This window comes from Phasianus colchicus, chromosome Z, assembly GCF_987193195.1.
Source record: "Phasianus colchicus chromosome Z, bPhaCol1.hap1.1, whole genome shotgun sequence".
In the NCBI taxonomy this organism is placed as follows: Eukaryota; Metazoa; Chordata; class Aves; order Galliformes; family Phasianidae; genus Phasianus; species Phasianus colchicus.
In genome coordinates, this window is record NC_143476.1 from 36,447,407 (window position 1) to 36,474,997 (window position 27,591).

The window sequence follows — 27,591 nt, forward strand, 5'->3', positions numbered from 1 at the left end:
GAAAGTATCAAGGAAGAGATAAGAGAAAGACAAGCCAGAAAGAATGCTTTTCTCACCGGTAGTACCTCAAATCAAAGTGAAAACACTACTCAACTCCTATACATTTTAGAGCAAAGAAACCTCTCTATTAAGTCTTAACATAGGCTGACTTGTTTCAACAGACAGGATAGCTCAAAAGGTTTAGGCACACACGAGTTAATTTACCCCTAAAGACTCATTTAGTGCAGCGCAGATGATTCAAAAATCAAATCCAAAGCTGCCATAAAACACTTTAAATCAAAGGCAAACACTTTAAAGAGAAGGCAAAAAACTGTATTCCAAACATTATATTCAAAATTTATTTTTAAATAAAAGAAAAACAATGACTTTAAATAAACATGGTATATTCTACATACCTGTAGAACAACACAACTTTACATTAGCCATTTTTAATTTTGAAAGTTTTGTTGTAGCATCTTCAACATTCAACAGTGTTGGTTTCAATTTCAATCAACCAGACAATACCCCAAAAGAAAACTATTTGCTTAAGTGAAGCTTCAGTTTTCTTGACCAAAGATGGTTCTGCTAATACAAAAGCACCCGGTTAAACAATTATCCCCACTTAACATCTTGTAAATGAAGTCTTTTCAGCCTTTTTTTGGTTTTCTGTTCCACTGCCTGCATAGAAATCAGCATAAAGCTAAGTTGCAAGCTATGCTTCACTTCAGCAGTGCAATGAATGGCATTAAACTTCATGAAACAAAGATATAAACATTGTCAGCAAAATTCTATTATGTAAAAACTCTTAAAAACTATGTTTTCGTGGGTCACAACTAGACTAGCTTTCAGTGTGCAACTCTCCTCAGGAAAAACTTATTCCTGATTCACATGAAAAGAATGAAGCACAGAATCAAAAGCCTTTGTTCATACAGAAATGCCCATTAAAAAGTTCCATGTTATAATAAGGCAAAAGAAACATTAGGATGGATGAAGCATTTTGGCCCAGAGTATGTTTAATATGTACACACGCAATGCTGGTGTGTAGCATATGACAGCTAAGGGATTGGCTCAGTAAAGTAAGTGTCCATTTTTATAAATACATTATCATTATTGCTAATATGCTACACGTAATTCAACTTCTAGAGCTGCTTTGTTGGCATGAGCCTTGTAATCAGCAGCTCACATTCATGGTGACAATATTCCATTTCACCTGAAGTAAAGCAGCATAAATACAATTATGAAAACAAAAGGCTTATGCAACATCCCTCTCTAGCTTTGCTGTTTTTTTGTTGGTTTTTTTTTTTGCTTGCTTTTTTTTTTAATTAAAGATGTTTAACGAAAACAAGTCCAGTTCACCACAAATTGGAAAGTCTCACAATAAGGTTGGAAACCAAGCTACAGGGACAGGGTCAGAAAACACGGCATGCATTATAATCTAGTCCTTTTAGTCATACCACTGGAATACAAAGTCCAATTTAAAGGCTAGACTAATAGTAGAAGGCAAAAAGCCAAGAGTAGACTTAGTTTGATGTTTAAATTAAGATTATAATTTTAGTTACAGCAAATTCACCCAAACCTTTAATATATTCACAATATTTACTGCAATTTAATACTCAATTTTGACTACTGTGGATACATATGTTCACTTTAAAAAGATTTTAAATACCTGCATCATGAAGTTACATTCTTAATACATTGTTTTAAGAAAACAGCTTGTGTGAAATGTTTCTGAAATGTATTTCCACTCCCTTCTCTCCTTTACTGAGTCCCACGCAAACACCCCCCACCCCACCACCCCCAGTCAAAGCACTCACACAAAAAAAAAGCCAAACACCCCTTAAAAAGGATGGAAACAATGAAGGGGGCCAGCTAGGCTAGTTACAGCACAGTGCTTAACAAGGTTCAAGACCGAACCAGATTAGAGTTGGCCAAAGACGCTCACAATATGTGACTGACCAGTAATGCCTCACCCTATCAAACGCAGTCCACTTTTGGTTCATTGCAACAACTAAAGTATTTCATATATACATATAAACACAGGACTCCAGCTTTATTTTAGTTTGTTTTTGCTAAGCATTTTTACTTTCCATTCATTTTGTTCTGCAGCAACTACAAGAGGTAGGCATAAAGCGTTTAAGAGCTTCTTTCCCAAGGTCCTGTTACTAGCTCAATTTAGTGGAATATAATAGAAATCAGATGTACTTTTTTTTTATGTGATATTATTAGGTACAGCCTTGTGCAATCCAGCTGGACAATAACTATATGACCACTGGCTTTGCTAGGCCAGCATACCATGGAGTAAGAAGCCATTTATATCCAGAAGGATACTTTTTTCTTAAAAAAAAAAGTTTACTGCAGAGTTTTCATATAGCAGATATGTATCAGAACCAACTCTCTCCATTTCTATTTGTACATAGGAGCAAAATACCATTTGGCCAAGACTACAGATATTTTCACAGATATGCAAGTGCCATGCAAAAAATAAATTAAAGAACAGATACCAAAACATACAAGTAATAAAACTACTGAAGGTAGATTTTCTTAGTTTTCTTAGAAGTATTTTTTATAAACAATTTATAATACTTTCGATCCCCCTTTCTCTTTTTGACAGTCACAGTTGCAAAGCTGTGGCTATACATCAAGGATTTCTTCTGCAGTGCCTCCGCAACGCAATCTGTAGCGTCCTGTCCTCCAGCTAATAGTAGGGTCCCACAAAGCAGAGAGGAAAATATAAATTGTCATGGATTCTCTGATGAACCAAGCGACTGCATAATCAAGTTTAGAAAAACATAAAGCACCACCCTAGGAATACAAAAAACAAATATTTAAGCATACTAACCATTTCAAAGGAGTTTTGAAGTAATGTAAAACATTTGTATTACAGATAAATCTATTCTAATGCTTAATATACAGTTTGATATTATCAAAAGCATATTCTATTATTTAGAAGCCAAGTAGTTTTTCTCATCCAAGATATGATTACCTATGAACATAGGTAATCATATGAGATACTTGGTAGAATGACACAGAAGGTTTGAAAAGTGACTTATATGCAAAGCAAAAGACAAAGAGTCACAATATCAATTTATTTTCTTTTGAAGCTTTGTAAAACTGTGTTGAAAGCAGGCACTAAGTTTATGCCACAGACCCCACAATAGCAGCACCTAGAGAGTAGGCCACCACACATTCTCAAGGGAGTGAAATTAGAAGAACCAAGCTTTTGGCTCACTGCATAGGAAAAAGAGCCTAAAAAACATTTACAGACAGCCCTCCTGAATTAACTGTTCCTTTAAGATTTACCAGCTATATGCAGAGCTGCAAACTGAAGAGGCTTCAGAAGAGGAAGAACAGGTACAAAGTTTTTACTGCACCATGTACATATCATGCAGCAATTACAGTAATCAGAGAAACAACTGTTAAACCAGTGTTCTAACTTATCGGTAGAACTAGCCTTTCCTTCTAGAAATTCTTAAAACTACAAAGAGAATGTTTTTCAGTAAGATGAGAATTAGTTCATAATTTGTACACATAAGTAACTGTGGATCAGATTTAGATGGAATAGGGTCACAGTAGACAGAGTAGCCTGAAGAACTAGAAAAGCATGTATTTTTCTGACTTATGCTATCTTTCTATATTGAAAGTCTTACTGAAGAATCCCCCTTCTTCCAGTGACGAGGATGTTTTATTTTTGAAATTAGATTATATCCAGTATCAAAACACAGAAGAAATATGTTTAAGTGTACATAAACTGTACACATAAGCTTCAAGATACAAAAGACAGTAGAACAATTAAAGATATCAAAAACAACTAAAATCCCAGAGCTGCTGTTCTTGTACTTTTTTAAAAAAAACTTAAGAGTTCTGGACATGCCTAAATATAGCAGACTAGAAATACAAATACAAAAATGTGAAAGGGAGACAGAATTCAACTTGCAGAGGCTAGTTCGAGGCGAGTGCACAAAGAAAATAAGATCACAACCAAGCATACCTTTCACGCTACTCTAAGTGAAGTTAACAGGTGGGCAGAGGTAACAGGATTTGACCTAGAACTTCCTTGATGATATCAAGAGAAGTATCTTGTCACTGAAATCACATTTATCTGTTTGTTCAAGAAGTTGACACTAGCAGCTTTCATAGCCTCTGAGAAGAAACGTGACATACCTGAACACCTCTTAGTTGAATGTAGTCAAATATAAACCACGCCAAGCAGTGACACATAAAAAACACCATTATATCCCATCTGAACACATGATGAGCTGCCCAACCAATAACCAGACTGGCAACAAAGCACTCTGAAATTGGCTCACATATTATTGTGGCAGGTAACATATTAATTCGCAGTTTGGCCCATCTAGGAAAAAAACAAAACAGTTCAGACTACATGTAATTTCTTAGGACTTCTTCCCTAAACTCATCAGGTGATGAGCCATCAATCTTGTTTAATTTACACTTCCAAATTAAACATGGCAAAAAAAAAAAAATCACCCTTTCAAAAACACTATGTAAAACATTTAAAAGGTAACCAGTTTTTTTTGTTGCATTTTTTTCTTTTTAGGTTTTTAGTCTTAAAAAAAAAACAAACTACTCACGCATGAGTCTCACTTCCTTGGAAAGGCAGCACCTCTAGCCATGCACTGAAACTATATCATTCCTGACATTACTAACAAATTAGTTTGAGAGAAGTATTCACTGCATTTTCGGGTTAACCACATCAGAGACAGGTGACAGGAATGGAAGGGAGAGGAAGCAAGATTTAAAGTTTTACCTGATCATTCTGGATTGAAATTGAGAAATAGAATATGAGCCAGAGTTTTGCATTGCAACTTGTGTGGCCATTGCAAATTTCCACCCTCTGAAAAATAAATGTGTATTATGAAAAGCATGCAAATAAGAAATGCAAAGAACAGCTATAGAACAAACATTTTAAGAACTTTATTAAGCTTTGATATTTGCTTTAGTATATATGTTATATTATTACAATGCATAAGAGCAAAAAAAAATTAAGTTTGCTTTTACCAAATCTCTTGATTTGAAGATAGTAAGTATCTCCTGAACAATATATCTAATGTTCTCTGAAACACTATTCTAAAGCAGCTGATGTGGGCTTGACCTGACTGCCTAATTATATAGCATGTAACACGTACAAATAGTTACAAACTTATTTCAAACAAAAGCTTGCTTCAGTGCTCTTACCGGTCAGCTATAGCTTTGGCCATAAAATAATCTTCAGCAATATACTGTGCAAAAGCTATCAATCCCCCTGCTTGGTCCAAGACATCCTTCCTCATCAAGCATGACATTCCTGTTACACACTTAAAGCCAGTTAAATTGGCTGAAATATATGACCTTGGATGTGAAGTTCCAAAATAAACCTGCAAAAAACAAGATAAGGCTTTTAAGCTCTACATGTAGTTATGCCATTACTACTGACAACTCTCTCATCTGTATGTATTTGAAGGAGAATGTATTGTAAACATAGCCAATAACGAACCTATATTTGGGAAGTTCTTTACCATCCAAGTAAGAAGTCTAACTTAACACTAAATTTGAGAAATCTAATAGATATGGACTCCTTCTATGGATTTAATACACAGCTTGAATTTTTATATTTAACTGCCATATTTTATTTGATACTAAATTTCTAATTTAGGCTGTTCTCAGGTAACACACATAGTAAAACTCAAACTACTAATGACTCAAATAATATATTATTCACTTACAGCTAACAGACATACTGTCTCATTCCTCTTAACTAAAGCAGTGCATACAACTTTATAGAAGCTTACTACACAGCAGTAAAGAAGCAAAGAATTTTTGTTTAATGCACCAGCAAGATGAAATAGCCAAGTCACTTCAGACTGGAAGAGTTTTAAAAATACAAGATCCAGTAACATAAAGCCAGCAGCTTCCAAGAAGATAGCCAAGGCTGCGCACTAGCATCTTAGTGCTATTCATCCTATGGATGGTCTTACTAATACATCAGCTTATTCAACAGAAGGCATGGTAACCTTGTGGTACACTGGAACTAGAAGCAAGAAGTTTTTCCAGGAGCACAGAAACAGTAATTAGAATGCTATTTAGCAAGCAGCAATAAGAGTTGCGTTATAGCTTCCTGCTCTCCTCTTTTAAGAAAATCAATTCAGACTTTGTTTAAAAAAAAAAAATTCACTCACGGTAGCCTCTCTCTACTGAATTTCTCTGCACTTTTTCCTCACATTTTTGCCTTTGACTATTAGAATAGGACCAAAATGCCTTATTTATGCCAGATTAGAGTAAAAAGAAATTATTAGCCTTCAGATACGAGGAACAGACAAAACTCAATCTCCTCATTCCACTGAGAATAACTTACTGAGAATGGAGAGACTGAAGAAAAGGACAGATAACATTAAGTGATATGAAGATGGACAGTAATCAACTCTTCACCTTCTCTTTCTAACCAAGCACTAGGAGACATAAAATAGCCCTACAGAAGAGCAAGGTTCAGATTTAAGAAGGCTGTGGTGCTTGTAATATAGATCTATAGAACTTCTGGATACAGACAGACAAGATGTTGGAGATTTACACAGATTCAAGTAAAAAATGTAAAAGTTTGTATAAGAAAAGAGTACTTCCTGCACAGGGTGCATCTCAGCTGAAAATACTGGAAAGCTGAGAGAATATCAAGGGAAAATAAAAACATACACCTTGATTAGGTCCTGTTCCCAAAGGTTCTGCTTATAACCTCTGGAAATAAGATACTGATGTGAGCAGGACTCTTCTCTAACTTACAGTGATTTTTGTTTTCCTAGTTAAAGGTCAACAGAGTTCATAGCTTTTTTTTACTAAAGTCCCAATATTTATTAAAATAAAATCCTGTATTTTCATCCTGCACTCTATATAGCAACAAGATTTGAACTGATGTCTGGAGCAACGTGGAATTTCCAAACATTTACAAGTTACCCTAGACAGTCTAAAGTGTAACTGCTGCTAAAATTAAAAGAAACCTCCTTTCACTCAAAAATGCAAGAGGCACTATACAACTTTTAGTCATATGTATTAAATACATACATACACGCACACATACTGCACTGACCTGTTCCAGGGTGGCAGCAAATCCTTGTCTGTCAGCAACATAGGGAAGACCATGGACCAATCCTACTTTCTCAGTCATTTGGTTGGCCATATCTGTCAGAGTGTCTGGTGTAACTAAGCAAGAAATGAGAAAATGACAGTTCATTGAGCAATTCCATCATTAGCAGAAGGCTATTGTATAACAGTACTGTGATTTTCATGTTATTGTCAACAGCAGGTACAGCTTAGTGCATGCCACTTAGGGGCAATAAACTATCAGTATAATTTTAATCATTATTACTATTTTATGATCAGCAAATAAAATAAGAACAGTATCAAAAATAAGACCGACATCCTTAAAGGTTGAAAATTTTTATTCTGTGAAAGAATTCTCCAGACTTCATTTCTATTTCAGTTAAAATAATCTTCTACAACTGCTAACCTACATGGAGTAAGGGCAATAAAACATCAGCACATTACAATACCACCTACCTCTGATTCCACTGTCACAAATCCATATCAGATCATATTTGGCAACTTCATAGCCAGGCATTAAATTGTTAATCTTGGGGTTGATGCCAACCTTCTTACCACCTAAAAAAAAAAAAAACAAACCACAAGCATCATATTCAAAATGCATGGGGGCTTTTTTGTGTGGTTTTTCTTCGTTTATTTGTTTTGGGGCTGTTTTGTTGGTTTTTTTTTTTTTTTTTAAGATTTTTTTAATCTATCTGCAAAAAAATCTTGCTGGAAAATCAGTACATTTTTACCTTTCAATTCTACAAGTCCACTTTATGAGAAGCATTTAAATTTTACACATTCCTTTATTTCTGTTTTTGTATTTTACTACAGTTTAGTAGAGAATTAAAAAGGAAAATTATTCAAATGCTTCCTCAATATGGTAGGTTAATAACTGAGAGCAGAATTACAAAGCTTTTTACTACATTCTATGAAGTAAATATTGCCTACTGCTTCTTCTTAGGAGTCCTGATTATGATTGTTACACCCTAGGATAACCTAAGCAAAAGAGGGAGTGGAGCAGAATACAGTGATACAACTTCTTGCTCCTAACAGATATGATTCTGCTTATTATATGTCATTTAGTTCTAATTATCCTTTCCCATCCCTTTCCTCCTTCAGTACAAACAATTAGTAAGAAACTGGCTTACAGTCTCTAAGTTGATGAAAACAGATTATTTTAACACCTCAAGCTCAAATACAGCCAGAACTTTAAGTCACTTTAAGCATATTTAGTATAGTGTAGAAACAAGATTCAAACTGTTGAATTCCAGACTTAGCACAAAAAGGGTGCAGAGGTTGAATAATGATTTTTCCTAGAGTTTGTTGTTTTTGTTTGCTTTTAAAATGAGGTGACAAATTATGAATACAAATCTAGTTCTATACTCTGCTCAAATACAGGATTAAGTCACACTGGAAGAACAAGACAACTATGTCTTTCAGAAGACTATTAAAGAGCTGAAAGCCAAAAATTTTTTTATAAGTTGAAGTCCCACTCCAGTGATACACTGCTTACCTATAAACAGTCTAGCATCAACATTCGGGTATTTTCCAAGGAGCTTTTTGCAGACATCAATAGCTGGATCATCATGATCTTGTACACAAAGTAGTACTTCATACTAGTGGGGAAAAACAGATGCACATATTTAATATCAATATAACCTAGGGAATAAAGCTTCACAGCATAGCAAAACGAAAAAAGATGAAAAGCACTGCTATAGCATTAAAAATAAAAGGGGGTTGTTTTACAGCTAAATAACACCTAATGCACCAGAAGTACTTGCTAAAAAGAAAACAATTCCATGTCCCTGTAAAGTACTGTAGCAAGGAACATTCATTTTCCTGTTATTGGGAAGAATTCTATTAGGCACAAAACAGAACATTACACAAAGAAGCTAAAGTTTCTGTTCCTGTTTCCATTTCACCCTAACTCTGCTTCCATTTCTGTTCACATATGAATCTGAAGTTTATAATTTATACAACTATATACATTAAATATTAAAGGAAGGTGCTACAAGTGTGAAAGTTTTCGCTTCCATGGCAGAACATAACCCACAGTACTTTTAGGATTATAGATCTCATCTTTCAGTCAACATATATTAGCTTCCAAAGCACTGTGTGCCAGAACTATGCTAGAATTTGATCTTTACCAACAGTCTGTAATACTCTGAATACTCGGATGGTAAAACAAGCAAGAGACTTACAAATGAAACTGACACAAACCAGATTCTTCTCATCTCTTTAACAAAACTCCAGATCACGTTAACACAAACTATTCTACACCTGACTACAGATTCCATTTCTTCATTTTGTAGATGCATAATGCAGAACACAGCAGGATGACAGCCCTTTGAGACCAATAAAGGTACACGTCATCATACAATAAAGCTAAGTGCAGGAACATACATCATAATGTACATTTTCCCCTCTCCAGAACAAAGGTTAGAAAACCTAGTAAGTAGTAAGAAACTGTACCTGTTTCAGCAGTCAACCTACACAGCTACTAAATGAGCTACAAACACTGGGTGAAAAAGCAGCGTTTTAAGAATCACACACAACTTAATGTTTCGAGACTGCAAGTTTTGAAAGAGGCATTTGTTTCTTCATTAGTAATGGACTCCCTGAGTACTTTTGACATAACCTTCCCATCTCCCTGCTCAAATTGTGAAGCATTACAAGTCAACAGCACACCTATTCTAAGAATACAATTCAGAAAATGTAAATTTCTGATGAAAATACCTCAAAGTCATCCTTACAGGCAAAAAGTTAAACAGCCAGCCTCATGAGAAATGATTTAATCCCATTTGATAAAGGAATAATAAAAGCTGTACTTAACGAGCAAAACAGATACTCTATTCTCCATCACACTGCAGTGACACCTAGCCAAACTTCATTTTCCAGGAACTATACAAGAAAAAATTATTCTCAACATCAAAAGCTGTCTGCCTATAAGCTCAATGATGAGTTCTCATTTTCTTTATGAGGAACAAGTAATGTCATCCAGTACAGGATGAAATAAGTTGAATAAATACATCATTTCAAGTGGAAAAGAGGCACTGTGATACAAAAACCCAGCAAGAGCAAGTTGATTCAGTTGTGGAAACTTAACTTCTTAATTGTACTTGTAGGACTTGCTCCAACACTACAGACTACCAGACAAGAGCAGCTACGTCTCTCAGTGCAAGCATAAAGCAATTAGCCTGAAGAGTGAGCAGTGTCTGATTCCAATCATTATTATAAAGAAAATGGAATTTAAAAAGTAAAAGATCTTTCAGCTATTACAGAAGTGACCCTTACATTATGAATATCATGGAAATTAACAACTGAAGAGATTAGTGCTTTATTGTTGATCCAGTTAAATATGTGAAACAATTATTTTTTGCTAGTAACCCATAAAATCTTCAATCCACAGTTGGAATAACATTTATATATCCATTCTGAAAAAATTTAATGAGTAATTGAATTTTGAATGAGTAACAGAAAACTTTGACATGAAAACATTTCAGCAGAAAAATACTATTCAGCCTTTGTATGCAATAATGAACGAAAGAACAACATACGTGAATAGTGCAGAGGAAAGACATTTATCTGTACAAAGATTAGAATTGGGTTAAATTTAAATGTAACACAAATGGGGATGTTTCTGACAAAATTTCAAAATGTATAGTAGGTAAACAATAGTATTTGTAGTCAAATATTGAGATTATAACTATAAAACAGCTTGAGATCTTGCTGCCTTTAATTTTTTTTCTTGCTATTCTTAATATTTATTGTACTTTCTGGGGACTCAGAATGATTCAAATCTGCATGCCTCAAGGTTTGAAAGGCCTCAAACACTACTAGAGAAGAACAATCTAATTTGTAGTCAACTGCAAGGGTTTTGGTTGGGTTTGTTTTTTAAACCCTACCTGACAGAGCTTTGAAGTTACTCTAAATAGAATACACAAAGAAAACCCACCACAGAGTTCACATGTGCTTTTGTCCTTTTACAAAGGAAACAGCATTGTCCAAAGCAATTCTGAGAAGAACTGAAGCAGAAAGTTTTTATATCAAGAGTCTGAACTCAAAATATATGTGGTAGGAAGGACTATATTCCACCCACAGTACCATACACCACAAGGTGAATGACGCAACAAGTCTTTCCCCTTTAAGGTCCTTAACACAAGGACAGCATCTGACACTTATCACTTACCTTACTTATCACTCATATTACAAAATCAAACAGCATTCAAGAGCAAACATAAGCTTTTCTTAACTATTTGTTTTCCAGATACGATTAAGTGCCTTGGAGGCGGTACTTCACTGAGCCACATTTTGCTATAAAGCATGTCAGTAAGAACCACCAGTAAGTTTCAGGCTTTTTTCACAAAATCTGTTACAGAAAAATACCTAATTATGAAGCGTGTCTGGTCTCTCAAAAGGCAATTATCTTTTAAAGACTGTACTCCTATAAACAAGAAAGTACTGGAGTAACGATTAAACATATCTTAGTGAAATCTAGAGTATGCTTTGTCTTCAAGTCTTGGTCATGTTCCTTTATAAGCAGTTTTTTTGAAGAGGAATAAATATTGTCTGGAACATACAGAAAAAGTAATCATGCATTTGTTGTGGAAGAAAGAACAATTTGCTATACAATCAAGATGAGTAGTTCTAGCACAAACCACTGATTGGATTTTCAGAGGCAAAGAAGCAAAGATTGTAAATAGTATACATACTTTGGGATAATCCAGTTCAAAGAAGGTTTCTAAGTTGTTGATCAGGTTAGGATCCACACCTTTCAATGGCTTTAAAAGTGAAACACCAGGAAGCTTGCTATATGGCTGTTTATCTGTGGCTTTCTTATTTAGGTGGAGGCGCCTGCAAGAAGAAATAACATACCACTGTATATGAAACAAAATATGCTAAAGAACTCCATTTAAAATACAGTTAAAAATAAGAAACTCAAAATTTAAAACTGTGATCAAGAATTGTTTCAGTTGTAGGAATAACAGCTGCTTTCAGACCTGTTGACAGCACGTCAAAGAATGCGTCACATTAGATAAGATAAATTCAATTCAATCTTATTCAACTTCTTAAATACTTCAGATAAAATTCCAAACATGATCTATTTTAAACAATAAAAGTATCACTTTCTTCAGTCTACATAGGACAAACTTTTCTGCCTTCCTACACAGTGTTAAAAATCATTATTGTAACAGGATAATCAGAAAACAGCTTCCTGTAAATAAAAAGGTAAGGTTATTTTTCCTACATCAATATATGCAAAACTTAAAGCAAGCTGAAAGTACAAAGGGAGAAATAGGGATTAGTAAAAATCAACAGTTAAACATCTTTGAGGAAGGGATGAAGGTCAACTGAGAATGTACCTTAGAAAGTAAAGTTACTAATCTAGTTACTCTAGTAACAGAAGAGATTCCAGTAGCTCTCTACAGCATTTTGTTGAAACAAGACAATGACACGCTCACACATGTCATTTCATCTGTCTCCCCAGCACACCTCTTTAAGTGAGGTTTGCAGCTGGACACCAGAAGCACAGCACTATTTGCAGGAGCATAACCATAAGACAGAAAGACAAAGATGATGTCCTCATGCTGCCATCAAAACAAAGCCACTGTAGAGGTAAACTAAAATTGTCCTGACAAACAATTAATGGTCAAGGAGCTGTCAGACCAAAATGAAGAAACTGTTTAGTAGTTCTGAGAGCTATCACAAAGACCTCATTGCCAATTTGGACATCAACACAGCAGGAAACAAGGGTGTTAAGGGAGCACCAATAATGCTACTCTGAACAATGAAGGGGGGAAGGCAGAAAAAAAAGTAGACAACGCAAATAAACAATCATTTTTAAATGCGTTGTAGCAGTGCACATAGGATTTGTATATTGAGAAAATCCTTGAAAAGAAGGAAAGAGTGAATGGAAAGAGATAAGAAGAAACAGATGAAAACGTGCAACAGGACTGTGATAGCTAACAAGCAGCGAGTGATAAAACGGCAGAATCTCGCTAGGCATTGTGTTACAAGCCATGCTGACATATAGGATTAGGCAGGTGGTTGAATTACACAAGGAAGAGCCTACACATGGTGTGAGGGACGCCTAAAAAAATTTGCAAATGAGACATGTAGCATTATCAGGATCTAATCAGCTATAAGGTATCACAGACCAAGAATCCTGAAAGAGTATGCCTCAGTATGCTAAGACCGACTCTAGCATGGTACCTTAAAATGCCATCTTGGGAGCTATATGTATCTTGACACTAAGGTAAGGCAGCACCCTGTTAGACTCCATGGAGCAAGAGAGAACTTAACAGTAAGCCACATCATTTTACACTGGTAAAGGCTATTTGCAGATTAGTGTAACCTGAGCAAGAATAAAGGAGTAACAGCTGGAAATTTATCTTCACCAGAGAAACAGAGCAACCACTGTGAGAAATACGTTACAATATCAGGGCTAACATTTAACAGGGAAGTCAAAACATCAGGCTAAGTTAACATTAATATTTTTAACATATATATTCTAAGTGAAGTCACACACTACAGAACATGTGGAGTCTACATTGTAAATGTAAGATGTAATAGCAGATAGCGAAGCAATATTTTTGAATCTGAACTTGTCCTTATGGTGGTTCAGTTCTCTCAGATGGGTGTTGTCATCATAGTGATTTTCATCAGCACTGAGCAAGCAAGACAGTTAAGAATTAAGGAATAGGAATCTTCAAGGTTCATATTATGCATTATTTTGCACTGAACTTAACCCAGACTATTCAGATGCTCTTGCTTAATTGATTATTTTTTTCCCTATCACTGCCTAATGTAGTAAGCTGCAAGAAAGAACCACTACATCAAGAAAACAATAAAAACTATTTAGAGTGCTATTTAAAGGCACCTGGAGGTCCCATGTGTGAAAGAACAGTAGCCAAGTTATCTACAAACATCTTCACACTGAAATGTGTTAAATACATCAGCCTGCAATCATCAGGAGACAAAGCACTGACATTTCATCTAAGCAGCCTGGTGCTGGGAATAAGTTGGGAAAGAAGAGCAGAATGATGCACAATGGAGCTATGAGTTGTGGTTCAACTGTCCTATATTGTCTAAGGAGCATCTGCAAAATCTGTAGAAACTTATTTACAATCTAGATGTCTTCCCTCAGAAGTATAAATACTTCAAAAGGCAAAAATTCAGTTCAATGCATTATCACTGCCCAGCATTACTACATGATAAATCTTTGGCAATCTATATCAAGTTAGCCTACTAAACCTTGCCTCCCCTGCCATTCAGGTGGGGTGAGTATTCCAGCAAATAGAAAAAAGCTTGCTGAAGCAGACTGCTGGGTCACTATGGTTATTAAAAGTAGTAGAAAAACAAAACATTTTATTCACTCATTTTAACCTTTCCTCAGCAGCTACTTTACTTAATTAATTCTCCTTAATAGCTGCAAGAACATTGTTCTTCACCACAAGTTTGCAACAGACACTTTGAAATTACAAAGCAGCACTAACAAGACCCGGAAAGGACTGAAGACATCCCTTGGAGGCTGTAGTTGCACAAGCAGTTGAGATGCCCCAGCAGCTCATTACTTTGGAAAGAGACTCTTTTCTCTGTCTGTAATTTTGAATTCTTACACATGTCCTCCAGTCAGTTTTCTTGGTCAACTGAGTCATCTCACAGGGATTAGTGGACTTCAGGATCTGCTACAGAGTAACATCTCTCTCTGCTTGAAAGAGGACAAATGAGAAAGAAGATGGTCCTGCTTCTTTTGGCAGCAGAGAGGGAAAGAAGCTGAGATCACCATATTTTCATTACTTTCTATAAATGCCTTGCACTAAAACATCTCCAAAAGCAGGTATCCTTATACACAGATTAAGATCTATAACATTCCAATCAGTGCAATAAATACCATGGAAAGAAAGACTAGAGAAGTCCAGAGAAAGTAGTGCAGGTAAGTCTTAAATTCACAGAAAGGCTAGCAACCCATGCTTTACATAGACTAATAGTTTAATATTAAAATCCAACCATGTTAGCCTTAGTGTACAGACATTTCCATGCTAACAACAAATATGTTCCAGCACCTTACAGCAGCAATTGTACAATTATCGTTTTACAATTCAGCAGCCAAAAACATACATTGTATTTTATAAATACAAAGCATGCAGAGTTGTAATTTTATTTACAAATAAAAGTCAAATTCTATTTATCCTAGACATCGATTCAAGACAACTGTTGGCTTTGGAGCCACAGGGCACATTTTACATGCCAGTGAAGGTGGGTGGGAAGGGTCTGCTTCAACAGCCTCTACTACAGTGCTGGTCTACACCAGCAGGAGGAAAAGCATCTTTAGGTGTGGTAGCACAGAGACTGATGAAAAGATGTTGCAGAGACATATCCAAACTAGAATAATGCATTATCAAGTACTTCTTATTCTGCTTTACACAGATTCATGAACATAACATTCTACTGCATACTTAGAGAGGCCACCTACACTACTCCTTTTAGGGACCTCCTCAATTTCAGATGGCTTTGAAAACTGCAAAAAAGACCAGCACAGGTCTTCTAGCAAATGCCCAGAATTATTCTTTAAGTCAGAATTAAACACCTGGATCCTTTTTCAACCTTTTTTGCCCAGAGTATGGTTTCATAATACAGCTGAATCATTTCAAGCGTAGGCTGCTACTTGGAGGCACTCCTTTTTTTCTCCATTTCTGGGATGTGCTGTTCTTCTTACAGGGGTGCTGCCATTTGTCTGATCCCAGAGTGACCTAGTCAAGACACTTAAACCACCACAATGTAATTTCATGTGTAGCATCAGCATTTTGTCAATTTAACTTAGCTAATATACTTGCTGAAAGGATGAACAAGCCAATCCTGCAGCATCATTAACAGCAGAGATCCCTTGGTGCTCCTTAGCCTCCTTGCTTCTGTCAGCACCAGCCAAACAAGACACTGTGACAATACAGATGCCCATACAATCCTGCTGTAAGATATTTGACTCATTTAAACAGAAAAGTAATCCTGAAGTGGAAGGAAAAAAGCCAGATTGCCAAATTAACGTTGGAGCTGCTTCAGGAAGGATGCAATAAGCTCCAAAGCATGTTCAGAAAGGAGCCTGCTGAGACCAGCAAAAAAGGACGAGCTCATACTCCTTCCTCCCCTGACTTCAGCAGGCTTCCAGAGAGCCAAGCTGCCCATGGGAGAGCAGAGTGAGCATGCTCACCACAGGTCAGAGGAGGATCCATGCCAGCCCAAAGCAGTGCTGGGAGCCCAGCCACTTCCTCTGGAAATGTGCACAAGGATGAGGTCATGCTTCAGTTCGTTAGTGCTACCTCATATACCAGCTGTGGGTAAAAGACAAATGAAATACATTCCACTGACATTCTACACAAATTTCTTCCTGCACTACACATAGCGCACAGATGAAAGGGCAAAGGCCCTTAGCATACAGCACACTGATATCATGATGGGGAGGTGCACCGAAGGGGAGTGAATTGGAATACATAAAACAAGAGTCAAATGATTTCCACACACACAGAAAAGCAGACGTAAAGGACTTAAGAAAAAAAGAATGGACTGAGGTACTGTGATAATTCTAAGTTTTCAGAAGGTAAATATTCTCAGAAAACAAACATTAATCTGCATTTCCAATTGTGGGAAGCAGTGGTTCAGTGGTTCAGTTAGTAAAGATAAATACAACCATACATGGTAAAACAAAAATCTTACTTAGTGCAATTTGTTTAACTTTAAACCTTCAAACACAGATGAAATGCTTTAAGAAGCATTTTTTTTTTGAACAGCTGGACACGTTATCACAAAAGTCACATCACATTCAGCATAAGCAATCCATAATGAGTCTTCTCACAGATGGATTTTGTGTTGCTGGCTGTGATTTCAAGCTCCATGCTTGGAAAAAAAAAAGATGAATGCCATATCTTTTAGAAAGAAATATGAGCAAACACTTCAGACATCAATCTCAAATCTCTAGCAAACCGCCCCTTTCTCAAAATTTAGAAGTTCTTCCCCCATTCCCCTTCTTATCCCCATGCCCACAAGATAAAAGGAAAACAAACAGACTCAACTCCCATACAATAGACTGCAGTTAAACCTGAAGTAATGGGAATCCTTTTACAACCCAAATCCTGGGTAGTCGGTGTACAGTGCACATGAAGTGTACTCTGGCATGTGCTTAACAAAAACACAGCACTGTGTCTACATCACAGCAGTTTCTGGAACACAGTAAACTCTGAAATGAACATGAAGCATTCTCTTATAGACTGTCTGCAGGCTGCCATCAAAACAGCAATTCTTGCCCTGTTTCTGCTCTCCCACACCCCTCAGCCTACTGGTGGTAATAAAGCAGTCAGGGCCACAAGATAAATTGGATCAGCCTGCTGATCAAACAGAACTACCCACAGAAAATCTGAGTCTGAGTCACCATGTAGCCACATGCTCACTGAAGGCAGATTAGAAAAGCAGAAATGTTTAGAAAGGTGTAGGAGTAGGAGGGGATTTAGGTTATCCCTTTGAGCAGCAAATTAAGAGCCAGTGGAACATAGAAATAGAAACACTTTTTTGAAGCAGGCTGCTTGCAACGAGTGTTATGCAATTTCAGAACTGCATGCAATGTGATTTGTGTTTTATTTCTGAGACCATCTCCAATGGATGGCAACAACTCCAGGCCTGATAAAGCAACCAAAGCAGTCAGTTATTACAGCAGAATCAAACCCACAAAGCTAAGGATTAAATCTTCTAACACAAAGAAGATCTGTACTGTAAAATTATTGTTTGTTTTTCTGACTTTGCCATTCTGTAGGTAGAAAATAAAACTCTTTACTTCTCATTTCATAACGCACAAGCTTAAATGAAAACTTCATTTGCTAAATATTAGATCATGCGCTTCCTACAGACCCAAGCTGCTCCTTACTGCTCCCACTGTACAAATAGATCCCTGTCGCACAATCTTGCACAGTCCCTTTTCCCTAAAAGTTTCAGCAAGAAAAAAAAACACAGACGACTCAAAACCTACATGAACAAATACAAAAATACCATATCAATCCTTTTTCCTTTGTTTTCACAGATGAGGTACGGCAAAAGCTACACACCTTCTCTGGACAACAGAACTGTCAGCAAGGCAGTGACAATGCTCTCACTGCAAGTGTCTTATAAGACCTTGAAGAATTTCAAATAAAGAACACCAGGAAGCAATTGCAAGCAGAAGAAAGCAACCATAAAAAAAACTTCCAAAGAAAATACTAGAGTAACTTCCGTACTTAACACAACATTAAAGGTTTCAGAAAAGCTTTCTTTGTTTCCAGCAGATACAAACAAGAAAATCCATCTTGATAAGTTTCATCTCTTCTCTTCAAAAATAATAAATTAAAAACTGCAAAAGTACAGACAACACTGGGGACACAGACTCTCAATTGAGACATTTATCTTCCTTCACTACTATACAGTCTACATAAGAGCATTGCAAGCATACTGTTTCATGGAACATCTACATTTTATCTCACCTTTAAAACTGTTTAAAAGGAAGTACGAGTATCTTAATTTTGATGAAACTCCATCAGCCTGAAAATCCAGCCTGTTTCCCCATGCCTGTGAGGATGGAGACAGGGAGAATTTCTCACTTTCAAGATGCTGCTGCTTCTATTAACATTTGACAGTTCATAATGCATACCCCTGTGAAGAAGAGCCTGAAAGCTTTTTACTTCACCCATAGCCTTATTCTAGCAAACCATGCAAGAAAAACATGTGCTGTTTTAGGCTAAAAAATAAAGTGATCCAGCAGAAAGTGCTTGGAAGCTTTCCTCTAACTGCTCTGTACACAGTTTCAGTATCTTGGATGTTTTACATTTAGTAAGATGTATGTGTAGTCAGAGAAATATTTCTCCTGCTTTAAAATAAAGCGTAGCATGCTATCATTATTAAACCATAGCAACAATCACCTCAGAACTCATTACTAAACAGATGTATTGAACTAGTATCTCAGAACAAGCACTTGAAGGATACTCACAACCACTGTAAGAATTTATGTTTATATTCACTTGAACAGGTCCCTCTCTGTGGATTACAGTGCTGACAATGCTGAGACAAACCTAATCAAGGGGTCAGAAAAAAAACAACCAACAAAACAGACTTGACTTTGTTTTTCAAAGAGGTATTTCTGAAGAGGGGAATGAACATTTGTCTAGAACAAAGGCTAAAGCAACTATCAACATAAACTGGCAACACAGATGAGCTTTTAGTTATCTGGGTGCTTTAATAAGATCAGTCCACTTGAATCATGAGTGAAGTTGTTGGACTGCTTCAAGAAACTCAACAATTTCAAAGCAACAAGCCACAGGCAGTAATTCCAAGACAGTCTCAGACTTTCACATAGTACAATACTTCACTTTGGTTATTTTTGTATACAATTGTAAAAGTACACTATCTTCTGGTCAGGTAGGATAAAGTAAAACTCATTTTACATGTGCTACAACCTCACTGTGACCCAAGGTATGAATTAACCCAGGCCAAATATGAGAAGATACTAGTCTAGACCTTTATCAACTATCGTAACATACTTCAGAAATTATTCACCTAGCAAGAATTAAAGGTTTTTATCTATTCTAAAACAAAAAATCCTTTAAGCCACAGCCTTTTTAAAATGCAAGACCAATTAGGTACATCAAAACAAAAGAACTTCTTTCAATTAAAAGAAATTAAAATCCCAGTGAACTTGCCTACATCTACTTCAGCAGTTCCCAGGGAGGGATGATATGAGGACTAAAGAGTGCTTTAGTAAACCAGTAAAACTAGTCACATACTTAGCATGCCACACATGAGTTCTGACAAAGTCCACAAATTCATTCCTAAAGTCACGTAGCATTGTCTACTACCCTCTACCTAAACATCTCCACTCATCCAGAGTAACCAGAAGTTTACAGGAACATTTAGTTTACATAAAGCCTCAGCTTCTTTCAACTTCATTGAAGTCTTCAACCATTACACAAGCAGACAAACACAGCATATTCTTCCTCATCTCACATCTCAGCTTCCTCTCTGCAGCTAGCATTTAAAGCCAAATGCCTCTTTGCTTGAAGACCTCCACTACTTCCAGTAACACAATCTATTTCACTTCAAGAGCTTCCTTCAATGTAGTCTTCTGCTTTACCTGCTCCAAATCTTGTAGTCTTTCATCTTTCCACACAAACTATTCATCAGGCAGGCATGGTTTGTTCTTACAGCCTACTTGTCATGTTCACTGACCTATCTCCCATTCTCTCTCAGATAACGTGTCCAATCTGAGAATGGTATCCTCAATTCTTTACCTTCAGTTTTATCCTAGATCATATTTAATCTGGGCCTCTACCAAATTACTCATGTTAAGAGCCTGTAATATCACACTCTCCCCTCAATGTTTGCCATCTGTATCTTATCCTCCTGGATAAAGAAAAGAACACAAAACAAAAACCAGCCTTCTCATTGCCCCCAACACTAATGTTTTGTTCTCACATTATTACCACTTAGATTTCTGGTATTGAGCTGTTTTGCTTTCCCTCAGTGTTAATCTTCTAACACAAAAACTTATTCAAACACAGTCTTACTATACATAACTCAAAAATTAACTCCTAACTTCTCCAGGTCAGGTATTTACATATACTAATAAGATTCTCCCTAAGATTGTACAGTACCAGCTCTCTCAGCCTTTCCTTGCACATCAGATTCTGCACAGCCCTGACAGCATCCTTCTGGCTCTCAGCCAGACTTGCTCCACCATGTCTCATACCAAAGCAGCCCAAAACTGTACACTGCACACCACACACAGTCTCAGTGGTATTGAGTAGAGGGGAAGGATCACATTTCTTAAGCGGTCAGAAATGCAGCCCAGAATGCTGCTAGCCTTCTTTGCTACCACACTTTTGCTACCACACTGTTGCTACGCACATCACTGTCAGGGTCAATTTCCTGTCCACCAGCACCTCTAGCTCCTTTTCTGCAAAGTTGCTTTCCCAATGGTCAGACCCCAGCCAGCGCTGACATATGCAGCTATCCCTTGCCATTTTCGTTAGCCGAGCTTCATAAGGTTCTTGTCAGCCCACTTCTCCAGCCTGTCCAGGTCCCTCTGTATGGCAGCCACTCCTCCCAGTTCTGTATCATCAACAAATCATTAATAAAGATGTCAAAAACTACTGCCACAGATGACTTTTTGCATCTCAGTTCTGAAGACTTCCGATGGTTTCCACGCCTTATCACAACAAGAAGCAATTGTTTTCTCTAACCATGCACTGAGCATAGAGACATCAGCATTAAGCTAGCCCTGTCTTCAGCAGAGGGTTGGAACAGAGCCTTCAAATGGTATTTCCAGCCTACAACACTAGCTTCCTACTCTGTGCTGAAAAACTGACTCTCAACTTGGCATCCAAGTTGTTACACATTTGTGTGTGCCCATACTTCTTGATTCTCCCATTTCTCCCTAGTAATCGTACTTGACTTGCTATCTTTGCTTTGCTCCCTTCAATTTCTCTCTGCCACAGTGCTGTCACTGACTTGCTGAGAAAAAAGCAATCCAACAATTTATAAGGATGTGGTACTTGCAGCCAGTATCTGTAGGATTCTGCATAAAGTAGGGTCCATCATCAATGCAGAGACAGAGGAGATGGTGGTGCTGAGAGAACAGAAAGACAGGAGTGTTACCAAGATCAAAGAAAAGCCTCGGGTAACTTTTCATTCCTCTCTAGCCCATTCCTCCTCTATCCCAGTTTGCAGTCAAAAAATGCAAGTCCTTTTTTGCTTGTTTTTAATCCTCTACAAATTTTGCTGAAACATTCCTAACAGAGGTCACAAACTTGCTCTATTCCCTGTTCCACACAGATGAAATCACAGATAACAACCTAATGTTAAATATTTTACATCAAGTTTGTCATCAGCTATGCAACAGAAAAAACTGTTAACCTGCATGAAAAATTTCAGCTTAGATATTACAAGTTTAGTAAAGATTCAACTGAGGAATGAAGAAAAACAAACTCAGAGCATTCTGCATGTGCTAGAAGTCTTTCAGTCATTTCCTGGAGAAGCTCCAGTGCAAACACATTTCTCAGTTTTCTGATTTGATTATCATCAAGAGGGAAGGATACCTCTAACTTCAGAAAAAAGTATTTAAATCATCTCTATAGAAGTTCTTCTACGCCCCAGAACTTGATAGCACATAGACTGCCTCCCAAGGTAGCTGCCTCCAAAGCACTTCTACAAACCAAAGCAGTCACGCACCTGAGATGGCAAAGTGAGTAACTACAGCCCTTAACAGATATTGTGGTTAGTCTATTGCCAGAAAGTGGCAGTGCAAAAACAAGACAGCCCAAACATAGAAACAGCTATAGCAACAAGCAAAAAGGCAGAAGAACAAGATCAAAGACAAGCAGAGATATCAGAGAAGAGCAGTGTAAGACTGGACACAAGTCATAAACCGAGCCAACAGAAGGCACTGAGACAGTTAAACAAAAAAAATGCTTTCTTCAGAAGGAAAGGTGACAACTGCTATACAGTAATTTATTATTACCCCAAAGATCAAAACAACTCAAAAAGCAGGTGTCAAGCAGAGCTTTGTTGGGTGGTGATGGTGTCTGTTTAGAACCCATGTTTTAGAAAGCTTTTCAAAGTTGCATAAGTTCTTCGGTAAACTTGAGTTTTCTGAACCTTTGCAAACTGAATTTCATCCTTGCGTGCTTATACATTAAGCTAAGGGTATTATATATGTTTTCACTTGCATGTAGGAACTTGCTTGCTTTGTTAAGTTTCTGGAAGCCTTGGGTTACGCCAATAGACAAGGCATAATGTGTCTAATTACATCTCTAGATGTAGCACAATTAAAGAATTAATTTTTCATTGACTACTGTTTAATGTCCATACGCTTAAATTATTTTTAAAAATTAAAAACAGCAATATGGTCATCAATTCCATGGTATGACACTTACACCTGGGAAGCAAGGACAATCAGCAACATCAGTACCAGCTGGCTATGGTTCGCTTAAAAAAAAAAAGCTCTGCAATTAGAATTGTTACTGGCAACAGATACAAGAACAATGGAGACTCAAAACCGAAACATGACTCCAATAGTCTCATTTTGTGGACCAGGAAAACACAGCAGGAAGTTACAAGCACGCTAAGAAATGCTTGGTGAGTTTCTTAGGAACTCTCTGACACTGGCAAAGTTCATGCAGTTCAGCGATGCCATGCAGAACACAACTTCCAAAACTTACAACATCCTATCCTCTGTCCTCAGTCCCAGAATGTATTTGCTATATACACCCCTGTGCGGGATACGAGCTGAAATAATCAATTTGAGTTTCTAGAGAAGTATAAAACACAGGCTTTCCTTCATTCTTAGACTGAAGTCAAAAGACTTTAGTAGGGAAACATATCAGATTACACTTAAGTAAGGCTTTTTCTAGCTTCTGTGGGCTTTGTTTGCCAGCTTTATTTTAGGAAGGGACATAGAATGTTCAGAAAACACCTATCATTATTAAACCAGAACTATCTATTTTCAAATACTGTTAAAGCAGCAAACCCACTGCCATAGAATTTGAAAGTCAGTTGTTCAGAAACACAATGTGTTAGAGTGCCATTAGCCCTGAGAAAGCAACTTTAGTTGTTTACTTTTTTCCCCTGATTTAAGAAGGCATCTGTTCCATTCTGTGTATATCTTCAGAGTAGAAGTTATTTAGGAATCATTAGTTTAACCGAATGATAAAATATCAAAACTTACTCCTGAGTCTCCTGACTAACACTGTAAACCCTCTCCTTATTTGCACATCATTCACACTGCCTTCCCTTTTATTTTCGTTCTGAAAGTCCATTTTAGCTGTCCATGCAATCACACAACTTCAGATGGTTTGAGAATTAGTATACACAGCAACATCCAACACTAAACTCCTGCTGGATCAGTCAATGTTCAAATTCAATTCGAGCAGCTATATGCACGCAAAGATCCTTGCTCCGGGACTTGTGTAGGATATAAAGGAAAGCAACAGAAACAGGCCAGATACCATTGCCTTATTACACAGAGTAAATGTATGCAAACTGCCCTTTACCTAATTACTAGCAATAAAAAGATGCATTAGGCCTATGTTAATTTCTTTTACTTCACTGACTCAGTATTACACAGAGAGCAACAAACTTAGACTGGTTTCAAATCATGCACTTCAGACAATTTATAGAATGCCCTTTGACTTAGCAGTATGACTATCTGAACTTCCTTGTTTGACCCACCTGTTCATTTTGAAGAAAAGTGAAATTCACCAAACCCACTGCATTTTTCATAAATCAAAAACATTCACGGTGGGAAAATGTGGTAAGGAAGAAAAGTGTCAAGAAGCAGATTAAGCTTTAACAAATGCGACACAGCAGAATGGACAGCAGACAGTTTCTCAACTGGCATTTCTCAACTTTAGATATCCAAAACCTACATCATTTTAAAGCAATTATAATATAAACCAACACAACTGAAATGCTCTTTAACCTTGTCAATTGCTGACAACACTTCAAAACAAGAAAAGTTTACTTTCTCAAACATGCATAATCCTATCTATCTACTTAATCCACACGTATTCTCACTATTATTACTTTAAAATCAAACACTTAAAATTTCAAAAGAGAACCACAGAATGAGGATTGCGTGGGCCATGCAAACTTTGTGGAAAAGTTTTAACACTGTTTTATTCCAACAGCACAGTTCAGTTCCTGCAACCCACCAGTTAAGTGCTGCTAGACACAGTGGGCTGAGAACAGTCCTTAGTCCAATCACTTAAACAAACATCAAACCAACATTATCACACAACGTGAGAAATGGGAGGACTAATTAATTTCATCTTTCTTCTTTGCTGTCTGTAGTTGGCATAGTTTAAGTAGCTTTCAGTATGTGGTAAACATGATAGAACTCTACTACCATGTTACATCCTTTCACTGAGATCAAAAGGAGTTTCCATGTATCAGAAGACCCCCTGACACCTCAGTGACCTTGGGAAGGGTGCAGCATGCTGTACAAATATCCAAGACACAACAGAGGGGCATGAGTAACCATGCCTAACCACCAGCACTTTCAGGCCACAGCAATAATCATGACTGCTTTTTGGGGTCCTTCCCTTGTAAACACCTACCAGCAGCTGTATCCATCCTACCAGCTCCAGCATCACCACAGGTACCACAAAGACACCTCCTTGGGATGTCTGCTGTAGGTGCCCAGAATTTCTCTAATTTCAAGGACAGCTGAGTGGTCACACTCAGGGGAGCAGCAGTCCTGTTTCTATATACCTATCCAATAACTGCTGCAGCTCCTTCACCTAGCCTCAGCAACACGGCACAGCTTACAGCTTGGTCACTTCAGTGCTACTAGCTGCTTAGCCTTGACCAAGGGCCACCCTTCCACACCAAGCACTAAAAAGCATGTTACTGACCCAGCTCATGGGCAGAGATGCTCAGTGCCTATCTCTGTATCTTCTGAGCTGGTCTCAGGAACCCTGCTGCTGACACATCTTCCTCTAGGGGTATCACAAACTGGAGTGAGTCTGCCTCCATTCTTACTGATCATCTGTCCCACTGGCAAGTTTACAGCTTGTTATCATGCTGTTATCGTACAAGCAAACCGCAGGCACACCACAAACTCCCAGTAACAAAAACTTACGGCTCTGTTCACATGTCATTGCCACTTCATTTACAGTAGTTCTAAGCTACACCAGGCCTGCCTGCCTTGTCCAGCAGCTACTGGAAGAGAAAACAGTCCCAATTTCAGCAATTCTACTTACTTGAAGTTATTGTCAGTTAACAGGAAACTGCTGATTTGGATACTGAGGTAAGGCAGAATGCAACAAACTTTCAAAGCAGTATCTTCTGTTCCTTTTCCCCACACTCAACTTCAGACAGATAAAGATCATCCCCAACCTCCTGGTTTCCCCACATCTTACACTCAGTTCCCCCAACCCAATTCCATGAGGTGACGCAGGACATCACTGCATAATAGTTTTCTGCCCCACCTTACTTATATTTGGAGCTCTTTAACTGTTCCTCTGGCAGGTGCACCTGCTTTCGCGTGACTCACCCACAGGCTGCAAACCCTCTGAATTGCAGAGGCTCAGGGTGCCCACACCCAACCAGGGCAGCTCCCCACGGCACACCCTCAGTTCATCCAGGCGTCCCTGTACTGCTCCACACCCTCTGCTCTGTACCTGGGATGTACAGCACAAGCTGCCAATAACACCTCCTTCTCTGTGGCCCCTCTGTTCGCTCTCTCTTGTCTCTCTTACTGTTTATCCTCTCACACGCCTTCTCCCATGTCACCATTTGGGCCTCCTGTCCCTTGCAGCTGCCACCACTCTTTCTTAAATATTTATGAGCAGCAGCACCACCACCACATGCACTTACACAGGGCAGCTGAAGTTCTGGCACACAAGGGGCTGTTTGCCTGAGAGCTGCCCAGAGCCAGCTGTGCCTTTGGCACCTCACAGCCTCTTCCAGGGCAGCCTTACAACACACTGGTACCGAAACACTACTATTCAAGCCCAGCACAACCCGTATGCTAGTTTTCAAGAAAAAAAATTTAGTCACCTGAGTAAATATAAGACCCAGATGCAACCCAACCACAGCGTGGAAAAATGATCAGACCCTTCAAGGGATTCTTGGTGAGAAAAAGGAGAGCAAAACAATCATACCTAAGGACAGCAGAGGTACGTCTAGCACACGTGGAGGCAAGAGGAGCTCTGTCTTCAACAAGGGCGGGCACTTATCACAGTACCTATCGCTGTGTGGAACAGCAAGAAAGGCAGGCAAACAGAAACCCGGGTATTCTCTAACACCTACGGCGGTGCAACAGTGGCCTCTTATTGACGATAGAGTAAAACCAAGGCCTACCGGAGAAAGGAGCACGTTTCAGTCCTTTCCCACACAGCCCGGACAGCCCCTCCGCGGGCGCACAGAAACCTGCTTTGTGTGTCCGCCATTGGAGCGAACGCCCCTCAGCGCGAGGTAAAGCGCCCCGACAGCCGGTGCCTCAGGCAGCCGCGGACGCACGCACACACACGCACGCACACACACGCGCACACACGCGCGCGCACCGTTTTCTTACTAGTACCGTCACCATGCATCAACTCATCCCTACACCGAGTTGTCTACTGAAAAGAAAAGCAGCCCGCGCTCCGCTTTCCGCACGGCGCTGTGTCAACCGGCAGCACCGCGGCAACGCACGGCGGAACGCCGCCTCCCGCAGCGCAGCGCGCCCCGGCCCTCCCCGCACAGCCGCATCCCGCAGGTGCACGGCGGAGCCCCGAGCCCCGCAACCGCGCGCTTACGTGTAGATGATGGACATGAAGTGCATGAGCCAGAGCACGACAAAGAGGATCAGACCGAAGATGGCGAGTCCCTCCAGGGCCAGCGCCAGCACCGCCATCCTCGAGGCGCGGCGGCTGCGGAGCCGCGAAGGGAGAGGAGGGAGGAGGAACGGCGGGACGCGTCACCCCGGCCCGGCGGCGAGCGTGCCTGCCGCACTACGGAGCGCGGCACGGCCCGGCCTGCCCCCGCCTT

At 38.5% G+C, this 27,591-nt stretch overlaps 1 protein-coding gene across 2 annotated transcripts; it reads right to left on the reverse strand.

The window, feature by feature from the left end:
- Window positions 1–315: 315 nt before the first annotated feature.
- On the reverse strand, window positions 316–27,591 carry UGCG (UDP-glucose ceramide glucosyltransferase). 2 transcript variants are annotated; one of them, XM_031608352.2, is made up of 9 exons: window positions 27,360–27,591; window positions 11,763–11,904; window positions 8,564–8,666; window positions 7,522–7,623; window positions 7,052–7,164; window positions 5,173–5,351; window positions 4,745–4,831; window positions 4,141–4,330; window positions 316–2,781 (listed from the first exon to the last, which is right to left on the reverse strand). In XM_031608352.2, exons 1-9 carry the CDS (start codon window positions 27,455–27,457, stop codon window positions 2,611–2,613), a joined length of 1,185 nt encoding a protein of 394 aa, XP_031464212.1. In that variant the 5' UTR covers window positions 27,458–27,591; the 3' UTR covers window positions 316–2,610. The 2 variants fall into 2 exon arrangements, with proteins under 2 accessions (XP_031464212.1, XP_089987238.1); XM_090131112.1 differs by lacking the exon at window positions 27,360–27,591 and adding an exon at window positions 27,126–27,333.

What these genes read in the sequence shown, in the direction of transcription:
- UGCG (XM_031608352.2), bottom strand. Translation starts at nt 27,457, where the DNA reads ATGGCGGTGCTGGCGCTGGCCCTGGAGGGACTCGCCATCTTCGGTCTG. An exon ending in TTCATGTCCATCATCTACAC is followed by an intron (nt 11,905 to 27,359) that starts GTAAGCGCGCGG and finishes TTCTTCTTGCAG; the next exon opens with GCGCCTCCACCTAAATAAGA. An exon ending in TTGCTGCCACCCTGGAACAG is followed by an intron (nt 5,352 to 7,051) that starts GTCAGTGCAGTA and finishes TGTTTTTTGCAG; the next exon opens with GTTTATTTTGGAACTTCACA.